Below are 27,020 nucleotides of genomic sequence, written 5' to 3'. Positions count from 1 at the left end.
TATGTTTTGTCAAGGCCTCTTTGACAAGTAAATAAAACAATTTGGAAGGAGATAGGATTGAGAGGTATTTATATCTTTGGAAAGATTAATGTTGAAGTGTCATTATTCTTATCCTTTATATTTACTTTGTTAACTGACTTTTTCTGGCTTTGTGTCTTCTATTTCTGTTTTGCATTTTATTAATTAACTATATTTTGATATGTGACACATGTCTGTAAAATAGCATTTATAATAGGAATAATTGGACAAGAATATACTTTCATAATGGCTTTTGTTGATTTCAAGACACTTTTAAAAATTATTTGAAATAAAAATAGAAAGCAATTTGAGTGCATAATTGTGATTTTATAATAGGTTTAGCTCTAGAATAATGAGTATAAGTCATTAATTGGAAGTTAATTGGTAACGTCAGCAAAGTTTATCTTGTATTTTGGGTATTGCATGCTTCAGTTGATACCTAGTGTACATTTGGGATTTATTTGCACCACACCTCTGGGTCTGATAGTGTATTCAGTTATGAAGAATATTAATATTTTTTCAGAACAATTACTTGTTCATTTGCTAACTGATTAAAATTCATGCATAATTTATTGAAATGAATAGAGATTTTATAAATAAGCCTCCTGTTCTCAAGGGCCAAAAAACAAAATACATATGCTAATATGAAGCTACTTTTACCTCCAACATAAACAATTTAATATGTGGTGGTATATTAGTCTCATTAATGCTAGGTTTCACTTCTGTTAATCAAGCTGTTAATCAGTGTATGTGCTTCTAAGCCTCTCTGAACATCGCCACAGTTCTAAATATGAGGTACTGCTTTGATTATTGGACTGTCCCTTTTGTTTGTTTGGGCATTAAAATGAGATGTAAAACTGATCAGAGTGAATTGTTGTCCTACTTCAGGACAAGAACCAGGTATCAAACTCATTTTTTCATATAAACAAGACACTAGTGTTGAATATTAATTTTTGGTTTTAAAATTTATGTGCTCTCTGGCAAAAACAAAACAAAGCAACAGAGCATCAAATATAGGGTTTAATGATACATTTAGAAATGTAGAGTGTTTAAATTTTTTAAAACTAATGTCTAGTTTACCAATGAAGAAATTGTAATGCTAAGAAGTTAAATGACATATTCAGGTTTACCCAGATATTAATATCATGTCTGCATTTTTTGAAAGTATCTTCTGACTTTAAGTTTCATGTTCTTTTACATGTCATTTTTTTTTTTTTAAAGATTTTATTGGGGAAAGGGAACAGGACTTTATTGGGGAACAGGTGTGTACTGCCAGACCCTTTTTTCCAAGTCAAGTTGTTGTCCTTTCAATCTTAGTTGTGGAGGTTGCCATTCAGCTTCAAGTTGTTGTCCTTTCAGTCTTAGTTGTGGAGGACGCAGCTCAGCTCCAGGTCCAGTTACCATTTCTAGTTGCAAGGTGTGCTGCCCACCATCCCTTACGGGAGTCAAACCGGCAACCTTGTGGTTGAGAGCCCGTACTCCAACCAACTGAGCCATCTGGGAGCTCAGCGGCAGCTCAGCTCAAGGTGCCAAGTTCAATATTAGTTGCAGGGGGCGCTGCCCTCCATCCCTTGTGGGACTTGAGGAGCTGATCCAGCAACCTTGTGGTTGAGAGCCCACTGGCCCATGTGGGAATCGAACCGGCAGCCTTCGGAGTTAGGAGCATGGAGCTCTAACCGCCTGAGCCACTGGGCTGGCCCCTATATATCATTTTCTTAAATATAGAAATGATAGAAGAGATAACATGCTTTACTGTTTCACTTGTTTGTAATATGTTGTTTTGTAGCTGAAACCTTTATCTCCCTCTCGTCTCTGCTGCTCTCTTTCGTTTCTTCCTATTTTCTGTGACAATAGTGTGCAGAGTTTTGATGGGTGAGATTTAACATCCAATACATACTCATTAGGTCAGGTTTCAGGATATCCATAAATTTACAGGTTAGCCAAGGTTTATTATTTATAATTTATTGGGGAAATGATTTCATCATACTAAATATAAGACCTCTTCAGGTTATTGTTCAGCTGTAATGTGAGTGAGGCATTGCTGCTCTGGGGAAGAACCTCAGTAAGCTGCAAATTTAGCATCGTTTCCTAGCTAAATTAGTCAGTATATGAGCAATAGGGAATGAAAACAAACATTGCACATATGAGATGACTTAGTTTATTAGCAAAATGCAGACTGCTTAAAATATGTGCCACATTTAAATAGTCTGGGAAGACATTTGCATTTTTTCTATTATATTCATTTCTGTATTTGGTTTCATTTTGGTTTAAGGTTTAGAAAATATATCAACTTTCTTTGCTCTCTGTCTACCAAAACTTTTGTATACTAAAGATATAAAAGATGCTGGACTGGTACAATTTCGTATGAAATGTCGAGCGCTATTTTTCTTTAGCGGATAATTGAAAATTCTAAACTGTGTTTTGGTTTTACCTTACCAAAAGTTTTTCTTTTGTGAGTAACTTCTTAACTGAAATCAGTTGTGAAATTGGAAATAGTTCACCCTCTTCTCAACTTTGAGTATACGAGTATACTGTTCAAACAATTTTCAAGGCATAATTTACAGATTTTGTAGTTAAAGTTTATAAATCAGATGTTATGAACGACTTTTTCAAAGCAATGAAAATAATTCTAAACATAATCATTTTATATGGTACATATATTATCTTATTTGATCTCAGTTTTGTTTTCACCTTAAACGTGAGCATAGTGAAGGACAAATTCATATGGTACTACTGATAACTAGTTTTGAAGCAATACCACGTGAGCCATCATTAATCATGGCAATAACTTCATAGTCTTCAAATGATTTTGGATTAAAAAATATTAGTGTAACTTACTAGATAACCCCCCTCAACTGTTATTCTTTATCACAGTATCTGCTTGTTTTCTACATAACTCTCAATTTTAAACAATGAATTTGAAAAAAATAAATGTTGACTTACTGTTACTATGTTTCTTTTGTCATATTATGTAAATTCCCAATGCGTAGAACCGTGTAGCAATTACCATGTTTCCCCGAAAATAAGACCTAGCTGGACAATCAGCCCTAATGCGTCTTTTGGAGCAAAAATTAATGTAAGACCCAGTCTTGTTTTACTATAAGTAAAATAAGACCGGGTATAATATAATATAATATAATTAATATAATGTAATATAATACCTGGTCTTATTTTACTATAATATAAGACCAGGTCTTATATAACATAATATAATATAAGACCAGGTCTTGTTTTAATTTTTGCTCCAAGAGGCACATTAGAGCTAATTGTCTGGCTAGGTCTTATTTTCGGGGAAGCACGGTAGTTTTTGCTCAATAAATATTTGTCATAGTAATTTTGGAGGAAAATTCTTAAAGATATCTAGGCCAACTAGTCTTATCCCTTATGTTAAGATTGTAACTCTGATGTACATAAGATGAAACTATACTTTTATACAATCATGGTTGAAAGACAAATCCTGAGCTACAACTGAAAACCCTTCATTTCCATCTGCATCAGAAGGTAAAACCTGTCTATAGGATTTTGTGCATTGTACCTTATTTTAAGCATGCATTGTCATTAAAATAGAAAATCCAGTTTGTAACATGTTGGCTGTCCTTAACTTCCTTTTATCTGCATTTTATCTAATTCACCAATAATGGGGGAAGGAGGTCATTGTGTAGTTGCATTTAATAGTTCTCCTTTTTATGATTTGTTTTCACACTTAATAAAAAATACCCAAATAACCTTTACAACAATGATTGGGCAGTTACTACTTTATTAAGATTAATAACACTTTGCTTTAAAGTCTTTTGGCCTCCCCAAGAAGTGATCTTCCACACATTTAGAGAAGACTCCACTTGATCATAAGTAGTTAGAACATCTTCATGCAAAGCATTTCCTGTGAACACACCATATGGACAGAGCTATGGTAGTGGAGGCCTTCATAAAAATCAAATTTCTGCTACATTGTTGCTAAGGAAAAAAGAAAACAATACTCTAATTCATCATTCATCATTTCTCTAAGTTCACACTTTGAAATAATGTTTCCTAAAGTTTTTTTTCAAGCAAATTATCTAAACTATCCAAAACTAATTTGTGGTGACCTGTAACAGTTGAGTTTAATATTTGACGCATGGCCTTATCCCATCTGACTCCCAAAGGCCAGTGTTACGTAGTGATTTGTGATTTTGCCTCGGTGTCAATTTTAATATCTTACACTCTGAGGTGGGTGTGTGGAAACAGGTCAGCACCTGGCATCAGCTTTTGAGTCCTGCTTTGCTGTGTTTTCCTCCTTTTTCACCAGGAGGATCTTTGCAGAAGTATAAAAACAAAGCAAGAACAGAACACTACCTGGCCGTCTTTCATAAATGAAATAATGAGTGATAGCAGTATTCATTAATTTGAAGATTTATAAAGGTCTTAGGGCCTCAAGAAGGTCAAAGATCAACTGTATTCTCTTAGTAGCTAATCAGAGCTACCTGTCTCTAAATATTTTCTCTTTATTTCATTTGTTTACCCTGCTTTTACAAATTTATCTCCTATAGAGGCATGTATATAATAAGAGGAAACTTGTTGTTAAGGGTCATATTCCATCTGTAAAAGTATTTGCTCTTCAAAAGTACCGTTGCCAGGGTCTGCTGATGTCCTGGTTTTCTTTTAAGTATTTATAATGTACTGCTAACTAAATTGTGTATTAAACCTTCAGGCTTTGAGAGATGTTACTATACCTCCATGTGTTTTAGTCTTTTGGATGTTTAATTAGATTGCACATTCCTCTCTCCTAGAACCACCAAGACCCATTGCTCCTCCCCAGCTGCTTGGCGTTGGGCCTACATATTTGCTGATTCAGCTAAATGCCAACTCCATCATTGGCGACGGTCCCATTATCCTGAAAGAAGTGGAGTACCGAATGACGTCAGGTTCCTGGACAGAAACCCATGCAGTCAATGCTCCAACTTACAAATTATGGCATTTGGATCCAGATACTGAATATGAGATCCGCGTTCTACTTACAAGACCTGGTGAAGGTGGAACAGGGCTCCCAGGACCTCCGCTAATTACCAGAACCAAATGTGCAGGTAAGACTGAATAGCAGGACACTCTGCCTAGTGACAAAATCTGGAATAAAACATATAATATACATACACTATTGAAACTTCTAATTCTTTGTTACATGATGGAGTCACACTATTTTAAGAATTTGCTAAATTGTAGCCTCGGTTATTCATGATTAAGGAACAGTGTGAGTATTACTGTGTATCCACTATCTTGCACATTAGTTTTGTTCAGCTTGCTTATATTCAGCCCAAATCTCTGATAGACGTAGGTGAATGTATTATTGAGAGAGCAAACCTTTGCAGTTTAAGCAAATGCTGAATACCCTGCTACCAAGTGGAAAATGTCTTCCTCGATAATTTTGTTATAGTCAGTGCGAGGCCGTATCTGATAATACAGATAATAACTGTTACTCTGACCAAGCCGTGATGAGGCAGCTTTCTATTCAGAAAATCCTGTTGTTGAGTTTTACACAAGCGGCTTGACAGCCAGCTGTGAAGCACAGAGAGGCATTCCTGATGTTTTTAAACCTTGTTACTGTCCTCCCTTTGCCTGAAACATAGTGGTGAGAATAATAGCATATGGATAAAACACACAGAAAGAATAAAAAGTGACATAAATAGTAATATATAAACATATATCCTTTTTCCTTATTCTGCCATTGTTGTTATAGTGGAAGAAATTGTTAGCCATTTATTAAAAGCCCCTGGAAAGTTTGATCCTATAACTTACTTAGAGTACATTATTTGAGTGCACTATTTATTTTATTATTGAAAATAGTTTAGTGGTAAAAGACATTTTTTGTGGATCAGGCATTTTGTGCAAACAACTGTAGTTAGCTCATGGATCTATGTGTCTTGAACATTTAATGACTTAGATTTTGAAAATCGAAAACAAAGACTGTGAGGAACTATGAAAATGTAAATGCCTATTAAAGTCTTATGTTTCTTGAACATCTGTTTAGCATATACAAGATTCTGGGCTTACCTACCAAGAATACTAATCTAAAATCAGAGCAAAACCAAGGCGATTACTTGATATATTGCCATCCTTAAATACTTTTTAATCTGGTTCAATTTTAAATAATATTATTTACATATTATTTGTATGTTTATATATCTTATATATTAATATTGAAAGATTTTCATTAATAGGATGTTTAACTGCTCAACCATTCATCTCAATCACTAGTCTGAGATTGAGACAATAGAGAGGCTTCTGATTTGCTGATGGGTGTCATACATCGATCCTGTGGCTGAAAGCAGCTTAACCCAGTAGACACTGGGTAAGTCTGCATGGCTCAGCCTAAATCACACGATTTGCTTTTCAAATTATCTGTACAGCTAAATGCTTTCATTCTAGGTACTGTGACGAATTGTTTTTATTGTAGTAGATGAACTTTCTAAGGGAGAGACAAGTTCACTCTACAACCTCACTAGTCAGAGAAACAATTAGAGAAATCATTTAAAGATGAGATAATGTGGAAGGTAAGACATTGTACTCTATCTTTCAAAATGAATATTCCATCCCCCATGCTAATAGAAAATGATGAGCAATGAGATCCATTTTACTGAGGGTATTGCCTACACATTTTCTAATAAAAATTACTTTTTTTCCCCAACATTTAATGTTTACAGGTATATGCAGGTTAAAATAATAAATGTTAGTTTTCTATTCCAGCCATCTTCCTGACTTCCTGTGCCCAAACTTCTTCATTTCTAACATCTCATTTGCCTTCTTAGTCTTTATTTTCATCAAAGTAGACCATTAAAAATTAACAGTACCACACTGTTTTTTGTTAATATAATGTAATTTTTGTTTAACCTAGGAATTATTTGATATTGCTTATTGGTGTGAGGGTTAATGGTGCTTGCAAGTAAATGAGATTTTGTTTTAAAAGTAGTTATGCGTAGTAAGTGGATGAAAACAGCACATTCACGAGCATTGATTTACCCCTGTTGAATGCTTATGTTCAGGCTCCATATGAAATGCAGTAAAAAGTATGACTAGGAAGTGATTTTAGGTATTTTATTTTAAGAATAATATTATCTTTGTGGGAGGGCAGAGAGTAAAAACAACACTCTCATAACTGCTTTCAAATTTATAAATGCCTTGATATTTTGGAATTATGTTGATTTTTTTTTTCTTCTTTTTTCCTGATTCTTCATTTGAAAAATATTTAATTTGTAGGCTCTGTAGCATAAAGTGGTATCAGGCTCAGTCTTAGTTTTACTTGCAACTCTACAAAGTTTATTTGTTTTTAAAACTGTTTTTCACATGTGGTGTGTCTTTGTCATATATGTTTATTAATATATTAATGTCCTTATAAATTGTGTTTGATGCAGGTTTTTATGTTTAACAAAAAGTGCTTATAGGCTAGATGTTTCAGTATATCGTAGATTTGAAGCACCTGGGGTTACTGTTTTATTAGGATTGTGTACTAAACTTGCTCTATTATTACAAAAGGAGGGAAAGCTTATGGAAGTATATATTATAGTAGTTTTTTAAACTATCTCTGAAAAGTTGAAGTTCAATATAACAGAAACATGGAATATCTAAATATAGAGTCCGTATGATTAAAATTGTGATATCTATCTACTTCCCTTCTTCAAGATCCATATCTGTTTCTCCAAATTTAAGATCCTCCAGACTTTACCAGTACCATCAGTGGCCTCATAATTCTTCATAATCTGGGTAAATGATTCTTTTGAAACCCCAAACATAACCTTTGGAGAAGTTTGCATCTAACTCTATTAAATTGTGCAAGCTCTGAATACTGGTTTTACAAATCATTCTATTTTAATCAAGACTTGGAGACTGCCACACTGTAGTTGTCGTGTTGGACCATTAATATCATCTGATTGAATAAATATTGATTATCTTGAAATAGCTATTTTAATATATCCCACATGTAAGATGACCAAGAAGCCTTAAAAATAAGTATAAAAATTTCTTGGCCCTGCATGTGTCTAATATCAATTTCACATGAATTTCTTGTAAATAATAAAGGAATGGTGACTATTTCCAATTCTCAGAAATTCTTATTTTATTTTGGTGCATCACAGAGAAACAACTTTTTTTGCTATTTAGTACCAATCAAAGAGCAAATTAGTTACAATTTACTATGGTAAGTATTGCGTTTTTAGGTATTTACGCCATTGAAATTTTATTTCTGGCTATCGTTCATTTTTTTTGTCTTGGCAGAAACCTGTCAATAAATAATTTTATAGCAAGTTAATGAAATGGTTTTATTTATGTGTGTCAGTGAGTAAATTTTATATTTCTACATGCAAATGTAAATTTTCATAGTTAAGTATTGATTAGTACTGTTTTATAATCAGTATATGAAGTTAATCTATCGTATTTTATTTTCACATCAATTCTCTGAGTTAGATACACTACTATCCCAATTTTGTGGCTCGTGAATCAAAGATTCAGGAAAAACAAAACAGAACAATGACTTGTCTAACATCAGACAACTTGGCAGCTGGGGCAAAAACCAATTTTCTGAAAACTGGTTTTTACTTGAAAAGTGTGAATTCTTTCCCCTTTCTCCTACTATAGTGGATTTTTCCCCCTTTCAGAATAGTATAGCTGGAATAAATGGCAGTACAATAGGTAAAATATGGGAGTGCTATACATTTTTAAAAATAGTACCTGCACGGCTAACTTGTTACCTGGAAACACACAGCTTTATGTTTGCAACTTCACTTTTATTGAGAGTGTAATTTATTAACATGCTTAACACTCAAGTATAGGCTATGTGTTAAATATTTTAAACAGTTAAATTATTAAAAAAGGTTTTACTTTTTACTTTCTCCAACCTAGTTGCAAAAGCTATTTTTTTGTTTTCTTTCTAAAGTATCTTACAATCATTTGGTGACTTCGATTACCTGTGTCAGGGTCTCTCAAGTTAGGAGTGTTGGTAAGTGCAGCCTGTGGTGGCTGACCCATGTTATTGTTCACATAATGCTTCTTCAGGCATTTTACAAATTAAAAAAAAAAAGGAGGTGCAAATGTGAAATGGTCTTAAATGGGAAGTAATTCAAAAACTCCATTGAACAAAGCAAGTATGCTGTGTGTGTCTGTTTCCTCTGGGTATAGCATCTGGTATCGAAGCTAAGAAAATACAGTTTCTCTTTCTGTTATTAAACAGAAGTAAAATATGCCATCATCAGAAATTGTCTGCATTGCATGCTTTGGCAATCACATGTTAAAATTGCTCTTTTATATTGTCTTATGCTTCTGGGTAACCCATTGTGGGACTGCTTTATGATTAACTGACATTTTAGCAGCATCTCCCTCATAGGGAAGGTCAAGAGTTCAGGGTGTCCAGAATATAATATATTTACACAATTGGGAAAACTACTTTATACTCTTATATGGAAGTTCAATGCTCCTGGCACTTTTCAGAGAAACATGTAGATCTATGAAGCAGTGAAAAGGAAAGTGTCTAATTTTAAATGTAAACATTTACTAAAAATGCATCTTTCTCTCCTAAATTCAAAATTGAAGAACTAAACAATACAAAACTCAGACTCATACCAGAAACCACAAGGTGAGGAATTAAATTTTGGCCTTATGGCTACAGCTTCATCAGCAAAATGGAACCATGTATCGATTTTTACAGCGGTCTAAGATAGTTATCAATCACGAAGACGAGGTATCATTGAAACCCAGCCTTGAGGTTAAAAGAAAATGAACAACTTTTGTAAGAACTGGTATGGTTTAACAGTGTAAGGATGACATACTGTTTGTTTTAAATTGAAGGCTTATATCAATACTTGTTTTTAAAATTTTTGAAATATATTAATTTCATGTATATGATCTTCATGTGCCTTCTTTATGTTTTTGAGCAAGAATTTAAAAAGACAATACTAATATTTTGAAGTAAGACCAAAAAAAAGTACCTAAAGATAAAAATCTATAAGAAAAGTAATGGAAACCAGTTCTTCAATTTTATTAAAAACCTGAAAGAGAATACTTTTTTTTTACATTTTTCTTTTTAGTGAGTAACAACCTGATTTTGGTCTTCAGATTCCGTGGAGACTATTTCAGTTTGAATGACATTTATTTATTCGGGGAAAAACAAACAAACATGTTTCTTGGCTTCTTTCTTTGTTAACAACACTGGGTTCCATACTAGGTCTTCAAAAGTATACAAGCAAAATGCCTGGCACTTAAGTCCCTAATAGTCACCAAGGACAGACCTGTCAAGAAAGAGTAAAATGCAAAGTGTTAGGGAAGTTAGAAGAAACTGGTTTTTAAGGGAATGTTTTAGATAAGCTGTGCCCAGGAAAGGGCTGGATCTTAAAAATCAACTGAGTTTTGACAGCAGGCAAGAATAGAAATTGAATTAAAAACAGAGATAACCACTTGTTTAACCCAGTAGTAAACATTGCTGATGATTTTTGGGTTCTGAAAATAGATGGAGTATTGGTTACCTCTGGGCTGTGGTAGAATTGAGGCTGCAGGTGGAATGTGACAAGGTCTTATGTGATACAGGCTGTTGTGTTTAAGAAGCAGACTAACATTACTAGATTTGCTTTTAGAAACATCATCCCATCTGTGTGGAAGGTGAGTTAGAGCTAAGGAAAAGCTGAGGCAGAGAGACCATGAAAAAATGCTTATAATAATTTTAAAAAGTATATTGGCTATAATCTTCTCTACAGTATATCTCTCATTTTTTATCAGAAACAGGACATCTGTAAATTCCTGGAAAATATTGTCATTCCTAATAATCATTAAAGGATTTTAACGACAATTTACAGGTGTGATCTAACTTACTTTATTGTTTGATTTATTTTTTCAAGTATGTGCATTTTCCAGTATCATTAATACATATGCAAAACCCATGATATAACACATTTTAGAGAAAACTATGAAAGATTAGAGAGGAATTCAGGAGCTACTGTGTATATCATGGGACATTTATTTATTCCATAAATTTCATTGAGGGTCAAAGTTGTTTACATTGCCACATTTAGGACAGACGATAATAAGACAGGATTCCTGATATAATAAAAAAACAAAGTACTTTGGAAACCCAGAGATGAGAGGGATAATTTCTGACCAAAAACTAATTTTCCCAAGCAATATGTTTGAAAACAGTGTTAACCTTTCTTTTCTGAACACGGCTGGATTCACACTTCTGTGGAAGAAACCCATAGCCTTATCCCTGATTACTTAAATGTGAAATAATGCATGAAACAATGTGCAGCCAGTTGTCACCATAAGAATGATTTGCCATCTCTCTTTCTTTTCCAACAACACATAGGGAAACTACATGCACAGACGGAGGTATTAAGTGAAAAATATAATTCATATTTTAATTTAAATCATCAAATTACTTTGTTTGGTTTGTTTGAATTCTCTGGGGTTCGTGGATTATAGAAATGTTATTTTACATTTCTATGGAGTCTATATAGTCTAAATTTCCGTGGGGAGAGAGAGTGAGATGGGGGAGGCAGTGTTAACCCTGCTAATGGTCTATAATGCTAGGAACTCCTAGCATAAGACTCATGAAAGTTGAACAAACATAAAAATTATCTTTCCTATTCCTACTACGTTTTTTGATTTTCACCTCAAGCATGGGTTGCACAGGTAACCATACATAGAGTTCACGGAATATTTCCTTGTAAGGGACATGATTAGTAGTAATTAATTGAGTGGGGTTGCTTTGAGCTTCAAATTGTCTTCTTCTGACTTAGTTTGTTTGTAGATACTAGCTAGCATTTGGTAACCAGTAAAAATGACTCTATTTTTATTTATCCCTAGCACTTTACCACAAGTGGAGTCTGTTAATGATATAATTCAGTACTCTTTTTATTGGCTTCATTTGTATTTATTGAATTTTGCATACTACAATAAAGCTGACAGGTGGAAATAATTTGAATAACAACATCAGTCCCATTAAACATCCTGAATTTTCTGTATGGTCCTAGGTCTCTTATTTGGTACCAGGAAATAGGAATAAAAATAAAATTATATATTAATAATGTCTTACAAGATAGCATTGGAGTGTCTGAAGAAGAAAATGATTTATACAGGATTTAAAAAGCTATGAATCAAGATATCAAACACTAAGGGAAGTGTTAATTATGAAGACCATTTTACGAGACTCAACCTGTGAACATCAGACCTCTTGATGGTGCCATCAAGCTTACGTGGGTGCACAGACTGTCCATTTTTACTTCCATTTTATTCAGAGAATCCACCTCTGGTTTCAATTGTCACTCCCTGTTTTTATTTTTTTCCTCTTATTCAATTATAATTTATTTTCGTTGCTTTGGAATTAGAAAGAAAACTCTTAAATCAGGCTCTGGCAAAAAGAAAAAAGAAAGCAGTCACATTTTCTTGGCTAAGAGTACTGATTAATGATAATTCTTGAAACTCACTTATCCAGACCCATCCAAGTTATAATTAGCATTTTTAGAGAATGTTGGTCACTCTGTACAATTTTTTGAATTGAAGAAATGAGTTTATAAAAATATTGTATTTTCATCATTTACCTTTTAATTAACTTAAGTCTGAAGATGGAATAATGATCTTAGACTATCACTTTCTGGTCTTTATCTTTCTTCAAGATACGGCCTTATTATAGCTAATATGTTGTCGGGATGAGTCTTCATTCTTTTTTCTCCATCAGCCTGTATATAAACTGCAGAGCGGAAAAAAACATTCAAAGAAAAGAGATAATGAGTAAATTCTCAAGTGTTCTTAGTTCTCTTAAACTTTGTGAACTCCATAAAATCTTCCAAGGGCAGAAATCCATGTCTTTTATGTCACCGTAAGTAAGATCTGTTCAAATTCAGCTGTCACTACATATGACATGGCCTAGAAATCATTGAGTGATGTTTATTTTAATCTTCTCAGCCAAATTATCTAGGTGAAGTTTGAGTTTAACTAACTCATCATTCATTCTCTGGCTTTGTTGTTGTTTCCCACCCCTAATGTAGTCCTTCACAGTAAAGGAGTAATTAAACAATCAGAAAGAACAGTTTATCTTTACCTGTCACTTACTTTGTTTTTAAGTAGGCTCTGTATTCTGTTATGTTATATCCACCCCTCAAAATATACCAACATCATATTTTTATACTAATGTTACATATGAATCTATAATATTTTATTGTTGAAACAAGGGGGGGGCATGTGTGTGTGTGGTTATCAGTCTCTCTTTTAACAGTATTTGTAGAAAGAGAATGAAATAATTCATGTGCCAATTAGGTGTTTCTGTAAGTCAAGAGCACCTAAAACACTTGTTCATGATTCAGGGTATCGTTTATTGATACACATAATTCTTTGCTGTAAGTTTTTTCTGTTCTAAGATAGACCTTGCAGGTAAATGAAGGAATGGATGTCTAGTTGTGAAATATAAATGGCAGTAATCTTTGCTTGTTTACATGCTTTGTTCATTTTTAACTTCTTTTTGCCATCCAGTAAATTATAACAATACAGGGAATTTAAGAATATGTTTTACAGGTTTAATTTTCCCAATACTAAATAATATTATTTTAAGCTGTTATTCATTTTATCACCTTTATATGATTGCATTTTAAAGCACAATGCTTTTGGGAAAAACCTAACATAACTTGAAAACAAATTGGTACATTGATGAATTTGTGATTTTTGGACGAATATATTGGAGTTCTCTCTAGTTATTTAAGAACTACAAAATGAGGATAACAGTAGCTGTTTTTTCACCAGGGAGATGCAGCCTTCATGTGCTATCATTAAATACAATATGCTGTAAGAGCATGGAACTTTCTTCTGTTTAAACAAAAACAATATATTTATATCAGATTATTAACATAGACTCTATGATGGGTCGGGCCAGAGGTCTTACCTTGATGATTTAGTCAATGAATTTTGAATTCTTACCAGGCTCTATGGTAGAGATGGACATAAAGTAGAGAAGAGAAGACAACATTTCTCATTTATCTCATTTAAAAAAAGTAAAATTAACAATGACTTAACTAACATGTAGTTCCCCTTCTAATAAGTCACACAATGTGGAAACTGACTCATCATTTTATTTAATTTTACTTAAATGTTTTTTGTTCTATTTAATTTTAAACCACTAATAAGAGATTCCCCCCGTCCCCCGCCCCTTGTATTTCAACCTCACAGAACGTACATCGGTAGAATACAGACCTCTGCTTCTTTTTAAAGCAACAGGTAGAAAACTTTTTCTCTAAATTCTGCTTCCAGCTGGCTCAGATAATCCTTTAACTTCTGCCTCTATTTCACTCTGGCTTACTCTCCACAGAGGGAAAAACTCAATTTTTTAAGGCTAACTTCCAACAGTGAACCAGTTATTTTTGGAAAAGGTCAGCTTTTTCAATTAAGTTAATATTTGATTTTTCAGCTTAATTAAACCCATTTGAGTTTTCTTTTAAAGTTTTGCCATCACTTTTAGCAATTTGGATACCACCTTAAAAATTATATTATTGAGGAATACTAAGAAGCAGAATCATTGTTCCGAAGTTCCCTTTCATGTTTCTCCATCTTATCCTCTGGTGAATTCTACATCATACGTGTGTGTATTGTGCATGTGTCTGCTTTCTCAAACAACACGCTCTGCTCTGCTTAGAAGGAGAAAATGTGCCAGGGGTGCACTAAGTAGCCCTGAGGGGAAAGTCCCTTGTTGGAAGTTCCAGATTTTGTAAAGACCTCATTAGAATTTATACACCCAAATTATTTTTATAAATTACACATAACAAATCGTTACATCAAATTTGGCAACTAGATTTTTTAAAAAGAACACATAATGCTACAATGTTTATATAACTATTGCCCTTTTTGTAAATGCAGTATTGTTTTTCTCTATGTCTGTGATTTTTTTTTTCTTTAAGTTATCAGTAGATGATACGTGTAATTTTATATTGCGCTTATTTTACTTGCCATCATATTAAGTCATTTCCTGTGTTTCTACAGGACATTCTAACCATCATCTTTAATGATTACTCGATATCCCATTGGACATATGTACTAGAATTTATTTAACCATTCTCCTATTACTAAAACTCTAATGATTGGCTATTTTAAATGCTAAAATGAGGATTATGCATGTCTTTTTGCTATATGACTGAAAAGTTTGACACATACTGTATTGTATCAATGTACGTTACTGGCATCAGTAGGGGCATACTTGCAGTTTTAGTACAGGAAAGTACTCTATCATTAATCAAGTCCAATTTCCCCATTTATCACCATTCAGGGCTCTTGGACTTAGCAGTGAAGTGACTTGATCTATATCAAACCCCTATTTAATGAGAAAACCAACACTCTTATCCCTATTGCATTTTCTTGTTTTCTTTGACATGAGTATTTACTGTACGTCAGGCACTGCCTTAATGTTGGGTATTCTACGATGAAGACTGCCCTGCAGCTGCTCAGAGTCTAGGGAATCATGGTCATAGTAGTTCATGTGTATTCTGTATGTGGTTCATAAGGAGTTCTACACGTACTATGCACCAGACAGTAGGTTGAAATCCACGCTTCCTGGGTGCATTTTTATGCCGAGCCACCTAGAGAGGTTAGAAGAGAGGCATGCAGGTAAACAATTAGGCCAATAAGTGGTACAGTAGATGTGGTTTTCAGCTCAATGGGAGCAGAAAGGAACCTTGAAATATGAGTAGAATTTCATCAAGCAGCAGCTCCTCAGCGTGATCAATAATGAGTTAAGAAAGTTTGTGAGTCAGTAAAATCTAGATTGAAACCTGGGTCTCATACTTACTCCTGGGCAAGGAACTTAACTTCTCCAATGTTTCATATTGTCATCTGTAAAATAATGATCAACAATTGAACTTGCCCAATTTAATATTTGTGAAATAATCCATGGTATGCTAAAGCTGAGAACTGATTGCTAAACTTTCAGGAATTTTGTCATCCGGTTGTTACATTATTATTAATAAATAATTATACAAACAATTATATCAATTATATTTTAAACAAAAGTAGTAAGTACTCAAAACTTCCTTATTATTTTAGTGTAATGCACCATTATCTATGTTCTTGGGGCTATTTCTATCTATTTTATCTGTATGTTGGAGATACTATATATTGATGCACTAATGCTAATCTCTTCTAATTCTGTCTTGGGAAACTTAAAATTGTTGTGAGAGTATTGCAGCATGGAAATTGGCAAATGCTACAAATCAGGACTTTTTTTTGTTACCACCTCCTCTGTTTTTTGAGAGCCAAAAGCATTATAAAAGTGTTAAACATTTTTCTGCTCACCACTAGAGATAATGCATGCACAATGCTTATTTAGCACATAAGAAGCCCACAGTAAGTAGTAGACATTACTACATTGCAAGCCATTTCAGAAAAAGTAACTTTTTCTGACATTTTAAAAATTATAAACATGCAGAAAATCTGAAAATTATTCTGTGGACACCCAAAAATCGACCACTGTAATTTACCTTTTGCTATATTTGATATATCACATATATATCCACCTATCTTTTACTGTTCATCCATCTGTCCATGTAAATTTTTAAAACTGATACATTGAAATACTTTGTCCAAGGCAGTGATTTTTAAAGAATAAGTAGTTGGAATGCTTTTTATGATATTAAAATGTTTTATTTGTTTTTTTAGAAATGATTCTCTAGTGGTAGTTTAGGAAAAAAGTTGGAAGATTTCAGGGAGATTAGAAGGTGGCTGAATCAGTCTAAGCAAAAATTGATCAGTTCTTGAAGTGAAGCAGTGGAAATAAGAATTCCAATGAGAAGGCAGAGTTGAAACAGATTTGAGATGTACAATCAGTAGAATTTTGTGACACAGTGGAACTGAATTCTGACTTGGCATGTTAAGGTATAGTGATAGGTTTTAAGTTGAAAGGGTAAAACATTGGGGAAGGTATTAGAAGGGAAGAAGCTGTGTTTAGTTTTAGAAGTGGGATATTGGGTAGACATTTATATTCATGGGTCTACAGGTCAATAGAGAGCAGGCTTTGCAGATTTCTGTATCATCACCGTCACATTCACGGTGTCAGTCATGGGTGCGCTTTCCCTGAGTTAGAAATTCATGTAAATTTCATTCAACCACATTTTAAAAATTATACTCTTCCCTCCCCTCAGAGGGGGAGATTATACAGTATACATTAGTATTTTATTTCAGGAGCTATTCAGATTACTGAAACTGTTAATTTTTTTTTCTTAGAAACAACTTTAAAATATATAATGGCTGTACAAATGTATTAAACATGTTCAGTATATGCCTTTATAAAGACTGATTTGTTTGTCGAATTGTGACATCCATTAATGTATTTTAAATGTTTCCCATAATGGGCAGCTCATAGCATTAAGCCAAGGGCATAATCAAAATTTGGTTTAGTGTAGATTTCCACCAGTTCATTCTAGATGAACTTGAGGGTCAGCTGATGCTGTTGAGTGAGTGCATTTCTATCTTTTTTCCTGTATTGTTCTCTGACCTCCCATGGTACCTCACCTCAAAGATTCATGGTGCTCTTATGTAGAATGTCACCCGTCAGGTGTTTCCACACCACAACACGAGGGTGTGAGCATGTGTACCGGGGATTAGCAGTAGTGCCGGCTTGCTCATTCTTTGGGATGCTCGCACGGGGCAAAGAGAGTTGCACTGACATCTTGCTAGAACTTCGAGTTATAAAAACGTGTTTTATCAGTTTTCTATCAAATCCTACACTTGAGTGCAAATAATTAGTCTGATTCTTTAAATCCTCAAATCAAAAGCCTGTATAGAACATACTTAAGTATCTAGACTTTCCAAGGAATTTCACCAGGGCAGGAGAAATAAAGCATGTATGTATTTAAGTGAAGATCAGAAAACAAATGTTGGTACACTGTCAAATTTTAGTGGAATGTTCTTATGAACTAAAAAATAGTTCAGCAAAATTGAGATTGTGTTATAAATCAGCAGTACAAGTATCATCTTAAGGAAATGACTCTATAATTGATTTATTAGAACAGAAACTGGGAGAATTTTTAGTGATTCATTCCTTAAACTATTCCTTAGACTTTGATTATAATGTTAATTATGTGGGGTAGGTTAATTGGATTTCTACTTTTTAAGCTGATAACATTTTCTCTTAGTTACAATATTTTTATAATTGCAATTTTGTAAATAATCAGTAAGATTTTTTAAAGTTATGTTTAGTATAATCAGTTATTCAGTTGTGTACAAATTATAGTGAAAATTTATACATTCTAAAATTGGTTGATCAATTTCTTTATTACCTTTTAACAAGTTGAGTTAGTATCTCCTCTATTATGAAATTGGCTCTGAGAGTAAATGTCAGATTTGGAAATATGCTTAGCTCTTGGAAATATGTTTTGATATAAGCATACATACATATGTTTGTAACAATAAAGTTAAAATTGGGTAATATTACTGCCATCTTGAATTTAAAGTCAAGAATTGATCAGATGAAGAAATTTACATTGTTAGAAGTATTCTTTTAAAAAACAAGAAGGTATAATTACAGTCCTTTAATATACCAGTCTTCAAAAGTCTGAATAGTAGAGAAATAAATGTGTGCCTGCATGTAACAAAACAGTGAAACAGAGCTTCTCCTTTATCACAAACAATACATAATATTTTAATTTTCGTGAAACTTGTAAAACATTTGTTATATTGTGGTTTTTAACAAGGAATAGTGCAAATGTCTCCGTTAAAAATATATTCTCAGCTTGGACAGGTGGTATTTAAGGAGTTTGGAGTGAGAAATGGTTTGGCAGTGTAACAAGGCATATTACAAGTGCCTACCTTGAAAGGCAAAAAAAAGAAAAAAGAAATCGACATTTTCCATTACTACCTATTGTTAAGGCGCTCACATGATTCCCTAAACAACCTCGTGCTTGTGGAAGTAATCATGCACTGTCATTTTTTTGTACTAATGTGAAAGTGCAGTTCAATCTTTTTGACAAATACGGCATCACTTCTGGCTGGACAAATTTTCGTCACTCAAACTCCATTGATGTATAAGTAGGTTGTGACAGGCTGGCTGAAATTGCTTTGGATTAACTGTATCGAGGAAGGTAAAGTTTTACTTAAGGTGTTCTTTTTCTTTCCATTTCTCTTTCCTTCTCCCCCCCCCCCCCCCCCCAGCCTATTCTTACTCTTCTCCTCATTCAGATACATCCTACTTCCTTGTTCCGTTATAAACTGTGTCATTATGCCCAGGTAATGGTTACAGTGAAACCAAAGGGAACTTTCCTTGGAAGTGTGTAGTTTGCCTCTTTGATTTATTATTTTCTCAATTATGTGTGTGCATATGTCCATGCATACCAATGCACAATCTCAGGGATTTACAATTTTTTATGACTTATGAGGGGGCTTGTTTTCTAAAAAGCCCTATATTACAGTTTTTATAACCCTAACCCTTCAAGTCATTCATAATCTGTCCGTTTGTGTGAAATGTGAACATTCTTCTGGCTTTTCAATTTTATAATTTCTTTAGTTACAGGTTTTGTTCTCCTAAAATGCCCTTTCAATCATGTGTGGTTGGAACTAGTTTTTTAAATGTTTTCATCTTTGGTTGTTACATCTATCTATATCTCTCATGGAGTTGAAATGAAAGGTTTATTACATTATTACTTTAAAAGCTGACACATGAATTCTCAGTGCTAAATCCCAAAGTGGCACTCCTGAGAAAGAGGTCATTTCTTTGGTAACTTAATATGCCATGTAAGATCTGTTTGTACTTTAAATAAAGTTATTGAGTTAGGAAATACTATCTTTAGAAAAATGCAGACTAAAATCAATAGTTTTTTAACTTCCCAAATAAGATTGTTAAGGAATTGCCCATGTTTTCAGTCTCTGTCATTTTCCTATAGTAGACTAGGCTGCGCTGACTAAATGGATAGAAGTAGTTATAGATATTGATATAGATGGGGGTTCATAGAAATTAAGTGTAGACATAGATAGTGAAGATATAGGTGTTTTCCCACCCACTCACTCGTTGGTGGCCTGCAGAGGAGTTTGACCCTTCCCAGATACACTCAAGCTTCTACAGGCAATACTCTACAGCAGCCTTTGTTTACCTTCTAGTAGTTGTGGCATTAACTTACTAATTACATTTAATTTTGTGTTATTCAAAATTAACACTTTAATTATGATATTTAAACTAATATTTCATAAAATCTATTTGGCTGTTTAAAAATTCAGTCTTATTCAATAAATGTTGAGTAATAAAACAATTAAAACAGAAGAAAACTTCTATAACATGAAAATAGACATTAGGACTGCAACATTTATTTGTCACTGCTAATTTATTTTGTGTTTCAAGTCAAATGTAAATTTTTTTTTGTCTCGTATATATTCTGGAAAGTGCATGGCATTTGTTATAAAAATATTTATATGCATTATCTGAATTGTGATGTTTGTGTTAAAATTGTATACAAATATTTTTGAATTAACATGGTATAGAGTTGTAGAAATTGGCAAGAAAACTAAATGCTCAACATAAGGAAATGATTTTTTAAATTATGCCTCATCTATGGTAAATATTGTATGGCCATTAAAATTATATATAAAGTCTTAATTTGTATATAGTATAATATTAAGTGAGGAAATCAATGTATGACAACATAAGAATAAAAATCAGATAATAATTTATAGGTATTTTTCTTATTTTTTAACATTAATTAAAATCATTCATTTATAAAATTAAATATTTATTAAAGAAGAAAATTTACCAAATACAAAGCAGAAAGAAGAAATTAATCTTCCGTGATGGACACAATTTAACTAACTCAAGATTGACTTAGACTTTCTTTCTGACTTTGGTCACCAGATCGTTAAATTTAGGATGGTTATAGTAACAAAAAGGGTCTATTTAGAGACTCAATATGTTAATAATATTGCAGATTAACATTGAAAATTCAGTTCAGGATGCACATAAACACACATTTTTCTGTAAATAAGTATAATTGAGGGTTGTATGAAGTCATGTACTTTAAGCCATGTAATTAATTTAGGCTTGGGCTGTTTTTATTTTGAACAAAATCTTTTTTCCTTTTCATTTCAGTCAAAATACTTGAAAGAATGAAAACGAACTGTTACAGATTTGGAGATATCACAAGATTTAGTCCTAAGACTGTGCTTGTGTGAGAACACATTTTCTGGCACTCACAGTCGTTCAGCAGCATTTTTATTCCAGTAACTTAGTTTGGAAAGTATTTCAACTTCTGAGTGCCATTTTCTGTTTTCAGGTGTAAAACATATCACTTTGCTCTGATTTTAGAATGGTCTTTTAAATTAGATTCTTAAAATATTCAGAATTGAAAATATTTGGCCTGGACTAGAACTTGGTTAAATTTTTATTGAAAGGTAGGTTGTTAGTGACAATAACTATTAACAAATTTTTATTTAGTACTTATTTCAATAAAATGCTAGGTCTGGTGCAGCCAGTAGAATCAGGTTCTAAACCGAATTTGGAGGAAGTCATATAAGTAGAAACAATATTTAAAAAGTGAATTTATCGGTTGTGGATGGCAATCTTATGTCATAATATTTCATATGTCATGAAATATTCATTCTGCTTTTTAATTGGACCTACTAGAATACTTAAAAGTAGAGAATCTTACCATAGTTGGGCAGCTGGGTAATGCAATTTTTCTGAAAATTATATAGGAATAATTTCTCTGTAGGAATGTTTGTTATAACCCACCCAGTTGTATGACCCATTTACCTTTGGATAGTAGCCAAGTAATGTAAAATACAACTTATTGGGGGAGGAAGAGTAGTATGGAAAACAAAGTCAAAAACGTCAAAATGTCTCAGCTGAGAAAGACACTAGAATAACAAATTTGAAAATAATTTTATATACGCTTTTTGTTCAGTTTAGAAGTGAATCGTTACTTTATCCTTTCATGATAAATAGTAATAATACACTTTTTAAACTTATGGTATAGTTTTTAATTTAAACTTGTATGTTTAAGATTTATTTCATTTGTTAGAGTACTTGCTGGCAAATAGCATATTAATGTAATTTTTACTATTAAAATTAGATTACTTTTTCCTGGCTGTGTATATATTTTTGTGCTATCTTGCTTTTTTCACCAACCAAATTGTAATAATTTTGTGTTGTCATGATTTTTTTTTTTTTTTTTACATATTTATGTATAGGGCATAATACACACTATGTCTCAGTTAAAGCACCAGGTTGATTCCAAACAAGTTTTCTGTTATCATTCTTTATTAATTTTGGAGAAGTTGAATGTTTTATCTTGAAATGATTATTATTTCTATACTTTATTTCTATGTGTTGCCTGATGACATTGATTACACATTAAAAAATAAGTAGTCTTTATTATTTATATATTTACATAAGAATATATGTGCTATTTGCATGCTTAATTTCAAGAACAATTTGAGATGGTTTACTAGAACATACAAAGTTGAACAGAAGAATATTATGTTGATATTGGAGGGGAGGGATAGTAAGGACAAAATAGATAAATTCCAGGGGTTATGGAGTAAACAAACATTTATATAATAGAATCTGGTATTCTTAGTGGAAACCATAGATTTGAGTTTATTACTACCCTATTTCCCTGAAAATAGACCTAGCTGGACAATCAGCTCTAATGCGTCTTTTGGAGAGAAAATTAATGTAAGACCCAGTCTTATTTTACTATAATATAAGACCCAGTCTTTATAATATAATATAATATAATATAATATAATATAATATAATATAATATAATATAATATAATATAATAAATATAATATAATATAATAAATATAATATAATACTGGCTCTTATATTACTGTTTGCTCCAAAAGTCGCATTAGAATTGATGGTCCAGCTAGGTCTTATTTTCAGGGAAACATGGTAGTAAAAGTAAAATTAACAGTTTTTTATTAATTAATTTAGTTAATAGCTATGATGTTTATTATTTATAATGCAAGAGCTAATGTTTGTCAATCACTTATAGCATTCTAAGAACTGTGTTCAGTATTTGAAACATGCTTATGTTACTTATCATTCAGTGAGCCTGCAAACTGATAATATTGTTATATTTTACATACGCAGTAAAGAAATCTCAGAGAAGTGTTTGTCCAAGGCCATACTAACTATGGTTGAGCTTGGATGTAAATCCAAACTCTTGGACTCCAAAATCAATAATCTTATCCACAGAAGTCACAGTTGTATAAGGTAAAATAAATCAGTTGCTTCAGAAAAATAGATTTTGTCTTAATTCTAAGGATAAGAACAAAATATCTTCTGTGGGCCTCAGGCTTGATTCAAGGATAATATGGAGCCATCTAGAGAAATGTCTGTAATACTTATCCTTTAGGCAATCCTTTTGAATGTCTCTTTGCTCTTTGTTGTTGCGAAATTATTTTGTCTTGAGGCTATGAGCAAATTGATTTTCTAAAAGCTGTGTTTCCTATGAACAGTTAATATTAAAGCCAATAGGAATATTTGCTGGTTAGGATTTTAGTAACTTTGTCCTTATCAAGATCTGGAAGAAAAACTTTGAGAACTTAGTCTAGAAATTCATGATTCATGCAGAATTCAAGTGCCCATAAAGTTTGTTTTTTCTCTTTCATTTCTATCATTCTTTTAAATGTTGAAAGCAATTGTACAAGAAGAAAACAAAATCACCTTAAAATCTTTGACTCCAAAATCATGCAGAAAAAATGATCATTACTTTTTGGTGAACTTTATTTCATACGAGTACATCTGTTCCTCTGTGTGTGTGTGTGTGTGTGTGTGTGTGTGTGTGTGTGTGTGTAAAGAAAAAAAAGAGAAAGGGTTAATGGTTGGATAAAATAATTTGCAAAATGTATTCCCTATGCACTAGTTCTTAGCAATAAATATTTAATTAACTTTTCATATATTAATAAAATAGGAAACTGAATAATAAAAATAAAATAAGTAAAATTGAAATGACTGCCAGCTATGTAAAATTTTCCTGCCACAGTGTTTCTTTCTTTCTTTTATTTCTCTTGCTCCTTCCTTCATTTAAGTTTTTTTGGTGAAATACGCCCAAAAGTTCTGGGGGGTTTCATAGCAATTCTAAACATAACTTTCACACATAGATTTGACACCATATCTATCTATCTATCTATCTATCTATCTATCTATCTATCTATCTATCTATCTATCTATATATATGATGCCAAAAAAATGTGTACACATTTTAAGAAAGGAAAACTGTATTAAAATTGTAACATTCACTACATACCAATAACAAAAGATGAATACAAGTCACATTTGACTTCTGTAATTACAAGAGGTACTCAAAGTGGTTACCATCGGCATCCAGACATTTCTGATTACAGTGAATTACTGCTTGAGCAATGTAGACCAAAGTGTCCCCTTGTGTACATTTTTTTGGCACCCCCGGTATATATTAGATATAGATACGGATAAAGATATAGATATAGATATAGACATAGATATCCATGTAAACATGTAAAATTGCATCTGTGAGATTTGTATAAAGAAATGTTACTTGTTGTAATGTGGGAAAACTATTCAGTAATATCAGGTATATTTTAAATATCACATGAGTTAAGAAAATGTATTATAAGATTAAATATTAAGGGGTCAAAATGATTATTCTTTGAAATTCATTTTTAAAAAAAATTTACATGGTCACTCTTTAGCTTTTGCTATCAATGAATTATTATTAATTGGTAGAAAACAAAAAAGAAATTACAATGGTATTAACAATATATTAGAAACATTGTTATTTTATCCTGTAATGTTATATAGCATTTGTCTTCCATTTTGTAACCATAATTATCATTGGTTTCTCATTCTAGCTCCACAATTACATTCAGTCATTTTACCATGATTTATCTACCCCTGTGTTCCATATCTATGTGTGTGTGTGTGTGTGTGTGTGTGTGTGTATATGCATATATGATTATTTCTAGTATATTTTGTCAGAGAATGTAGTATTTCAAAGGTATTTTTTTAAGTGTATTAAATATATAAGCAAGTATCTCAAATAACCTTATCTGCTTCTATTTCTGAATAAGTCTCAGGTTTCACTTTGAAATAACTCTAAGAATAACTAACACAGGGATGAACTATTAAGGGCACCTATAATTGTGCTTATCACATAGAAATGAAAACAGAAAAGCCTGTCAGTGTTGATGTTTACCATATGTTTTTCTGAGATCTTGATCACCATCTCTGAGCAGAATACTGTGCAGAGCTTGTTAATATTGGCTGCTTCCTGCAGTTTCTTTCAGTGCTCAATTTTCAACATTAATAGACCTTACCCAGTTAGAGCTACCGTATTTCCCCGAAAATAAGACCTAGCTGGACAATCAGCTCTAATGAGTCTTTTGGAGCAAAAATTAATATAAGCCAGGTATTATATTATATTATACCGAATCTTACATTATAGTAAAATAAGACCAGATATGATATATGATATGATATGATATGATATGATATGATATTACATTACATTACATTACATTACATTATATTATATCATATTATACCAGGTCTTATATTAATTTTTGCTCCAAAAGACGTATTAGAGCTGATTGGCTAGGTCTTATTTTCAGGGAAACACGGTACCTGGAAAGAGTCTGTTCTTCCTTGTATTAATTGAACACATTAAAAAGGTTTTTGACTTATTCTTTTTTTTTTTAATTAAAGTTTATTGGAGTGACAATGGTTAGTAAAGTTATATAGTTTTCAAGTGTACAATTCTGTGATGCATCATCTATATATTACATTGTGTGTTCACCACCCAGAGTCTGTTCTTCTTTCATCACCATATATTTGATCTCGTTTACTCCGATCTACCATCCCTCTCCCTCCCTTACTCTCTGGTAACCACTAAACTATTGTCTATGTCTATGATTTTTTGTTTTTTTGTTTGTCTTGTTCTTTTGTTGCTTTCAGTTTTATAACCTACATATCAGTGAAATCATAATGGTTCTCAACATTTTGTCTGACTTATTTCACTTAGCATAATAATCTCAAGATCCATCCATGTTGTCACAAATGGCACCATTTCATTTTTTCTTATGGCTGAGTAGTATTCCATTGTGTACATATACCACATCTTTTTTATCCAATCGTCTATCAAAGGACACTTTGGCTGTTTCCGTGTCTTGGTCACCGTAAATAAAGCTGCAATGAACATCAGAGCACATGAGATATATCTTTACGGATAAATGTTTTCAGATTTTTTGGGTATATACCCAGAAGAGGGATTGCTGGGTCATTTGACTCGTTTTTGAATTGAAATGCAGACTTCATCCAGGATTTGACAATTAATTCTTTCTAAATATAATTGGATTTATTGCTTTTACCTCGGGTTTTTTTTCATATATGTGAAAAGTGTAAGGCAGTTTTATTGAGTGTATCAGCTGTGCTTACATTTTGACTTTCTGACCACAAACAGACTTGGTAAAGTCTAAAAAGATCTATCCCAATGTCTTTTCTCTCTTTTCTCTCTCTTATTCACAAACACACACACAGACACATAAGAGAAACAAAATTAAATAGAGTAAAATTAAAATAAAGGGTATGATTCAGTTCATTGGTAGTTGTAGCATATGTCATACATTTTTATTCATACATATAAGATTTATATTTTGGATAATATCAAAAATTAGTTAATCCACTTGTAAACCATCAAAGTCTTGAAGTACTACATTATAGGTAAACATCAAAACTAGTATCTCCATTAGGTTGTATGATAGCATATTGGCACTTACTGTTATTTAAATGTCACCTCCTTTTCCTTTTTGTAGTACTGATGTGAGCCTTGTGAGCTTTAAATTGTCTGGAAGCTAATGGTCTGTTGTATGACTATAATAGTTTTTAGTGAAAGAATATTAGGTTATATTATATAGTTTGAAATGTAACTTGATCTCTCTCATAATCATAAATAATGACATAATCTTGATTGAAATTAAGGGCATTTGTTTTTTTCTGCTTATGCTATACTTAGGAGAGTAAAGGATTTTTCTTCTTAATTTTTATCTTGAT

General features: G+C 32.5%; 1 protein-coding gene across 14 annotated transcripts in view; it reads left to right on the top strand.

The window, feature by feature from the left end:
- The window catches only part of PTPRK (protein tyrosine phosphatase receptor type K), a 505,373-nt gene that overhangs the window by 318,371 nt on the left and 159,982 nt on the right, over window positions 1-27,020 (top strand). For all 14 annotated transcript variants that reach the window (XM_019729452.2, XM_074333558.1, XM_019729449.2 and 11 more), the window contains exon 7: window positions 4,785-5,078. In XM_019729452.2, the coding sequence (XP_019585011.1) occupies window positions 4,785-5,078 (294 nt within the window). The remainder of the gene's footprint in view (window positions 1-4,784; window positions 5,079-27,020) is intronic.

This window comes from Rhinolophus sinicus, linkage group LG05, assembly GCF_036562045.2.
Source record: "Rhinolophus sinicus isolate RSC01 linkage group LG05, ASM3656204v1, whole genome shotgun sequence".
NCBI classification, from domain to species: domain Eukaryota; kingdom Metazoa; phylum Chordata; class Mammalia; order Chiroptera; family Rhinolophidae; genus Rhinolophus; species Rhinolophus sinicus.
This window is presented reverse-complemented; position numbering and strand designations above follow the sequence as displayed.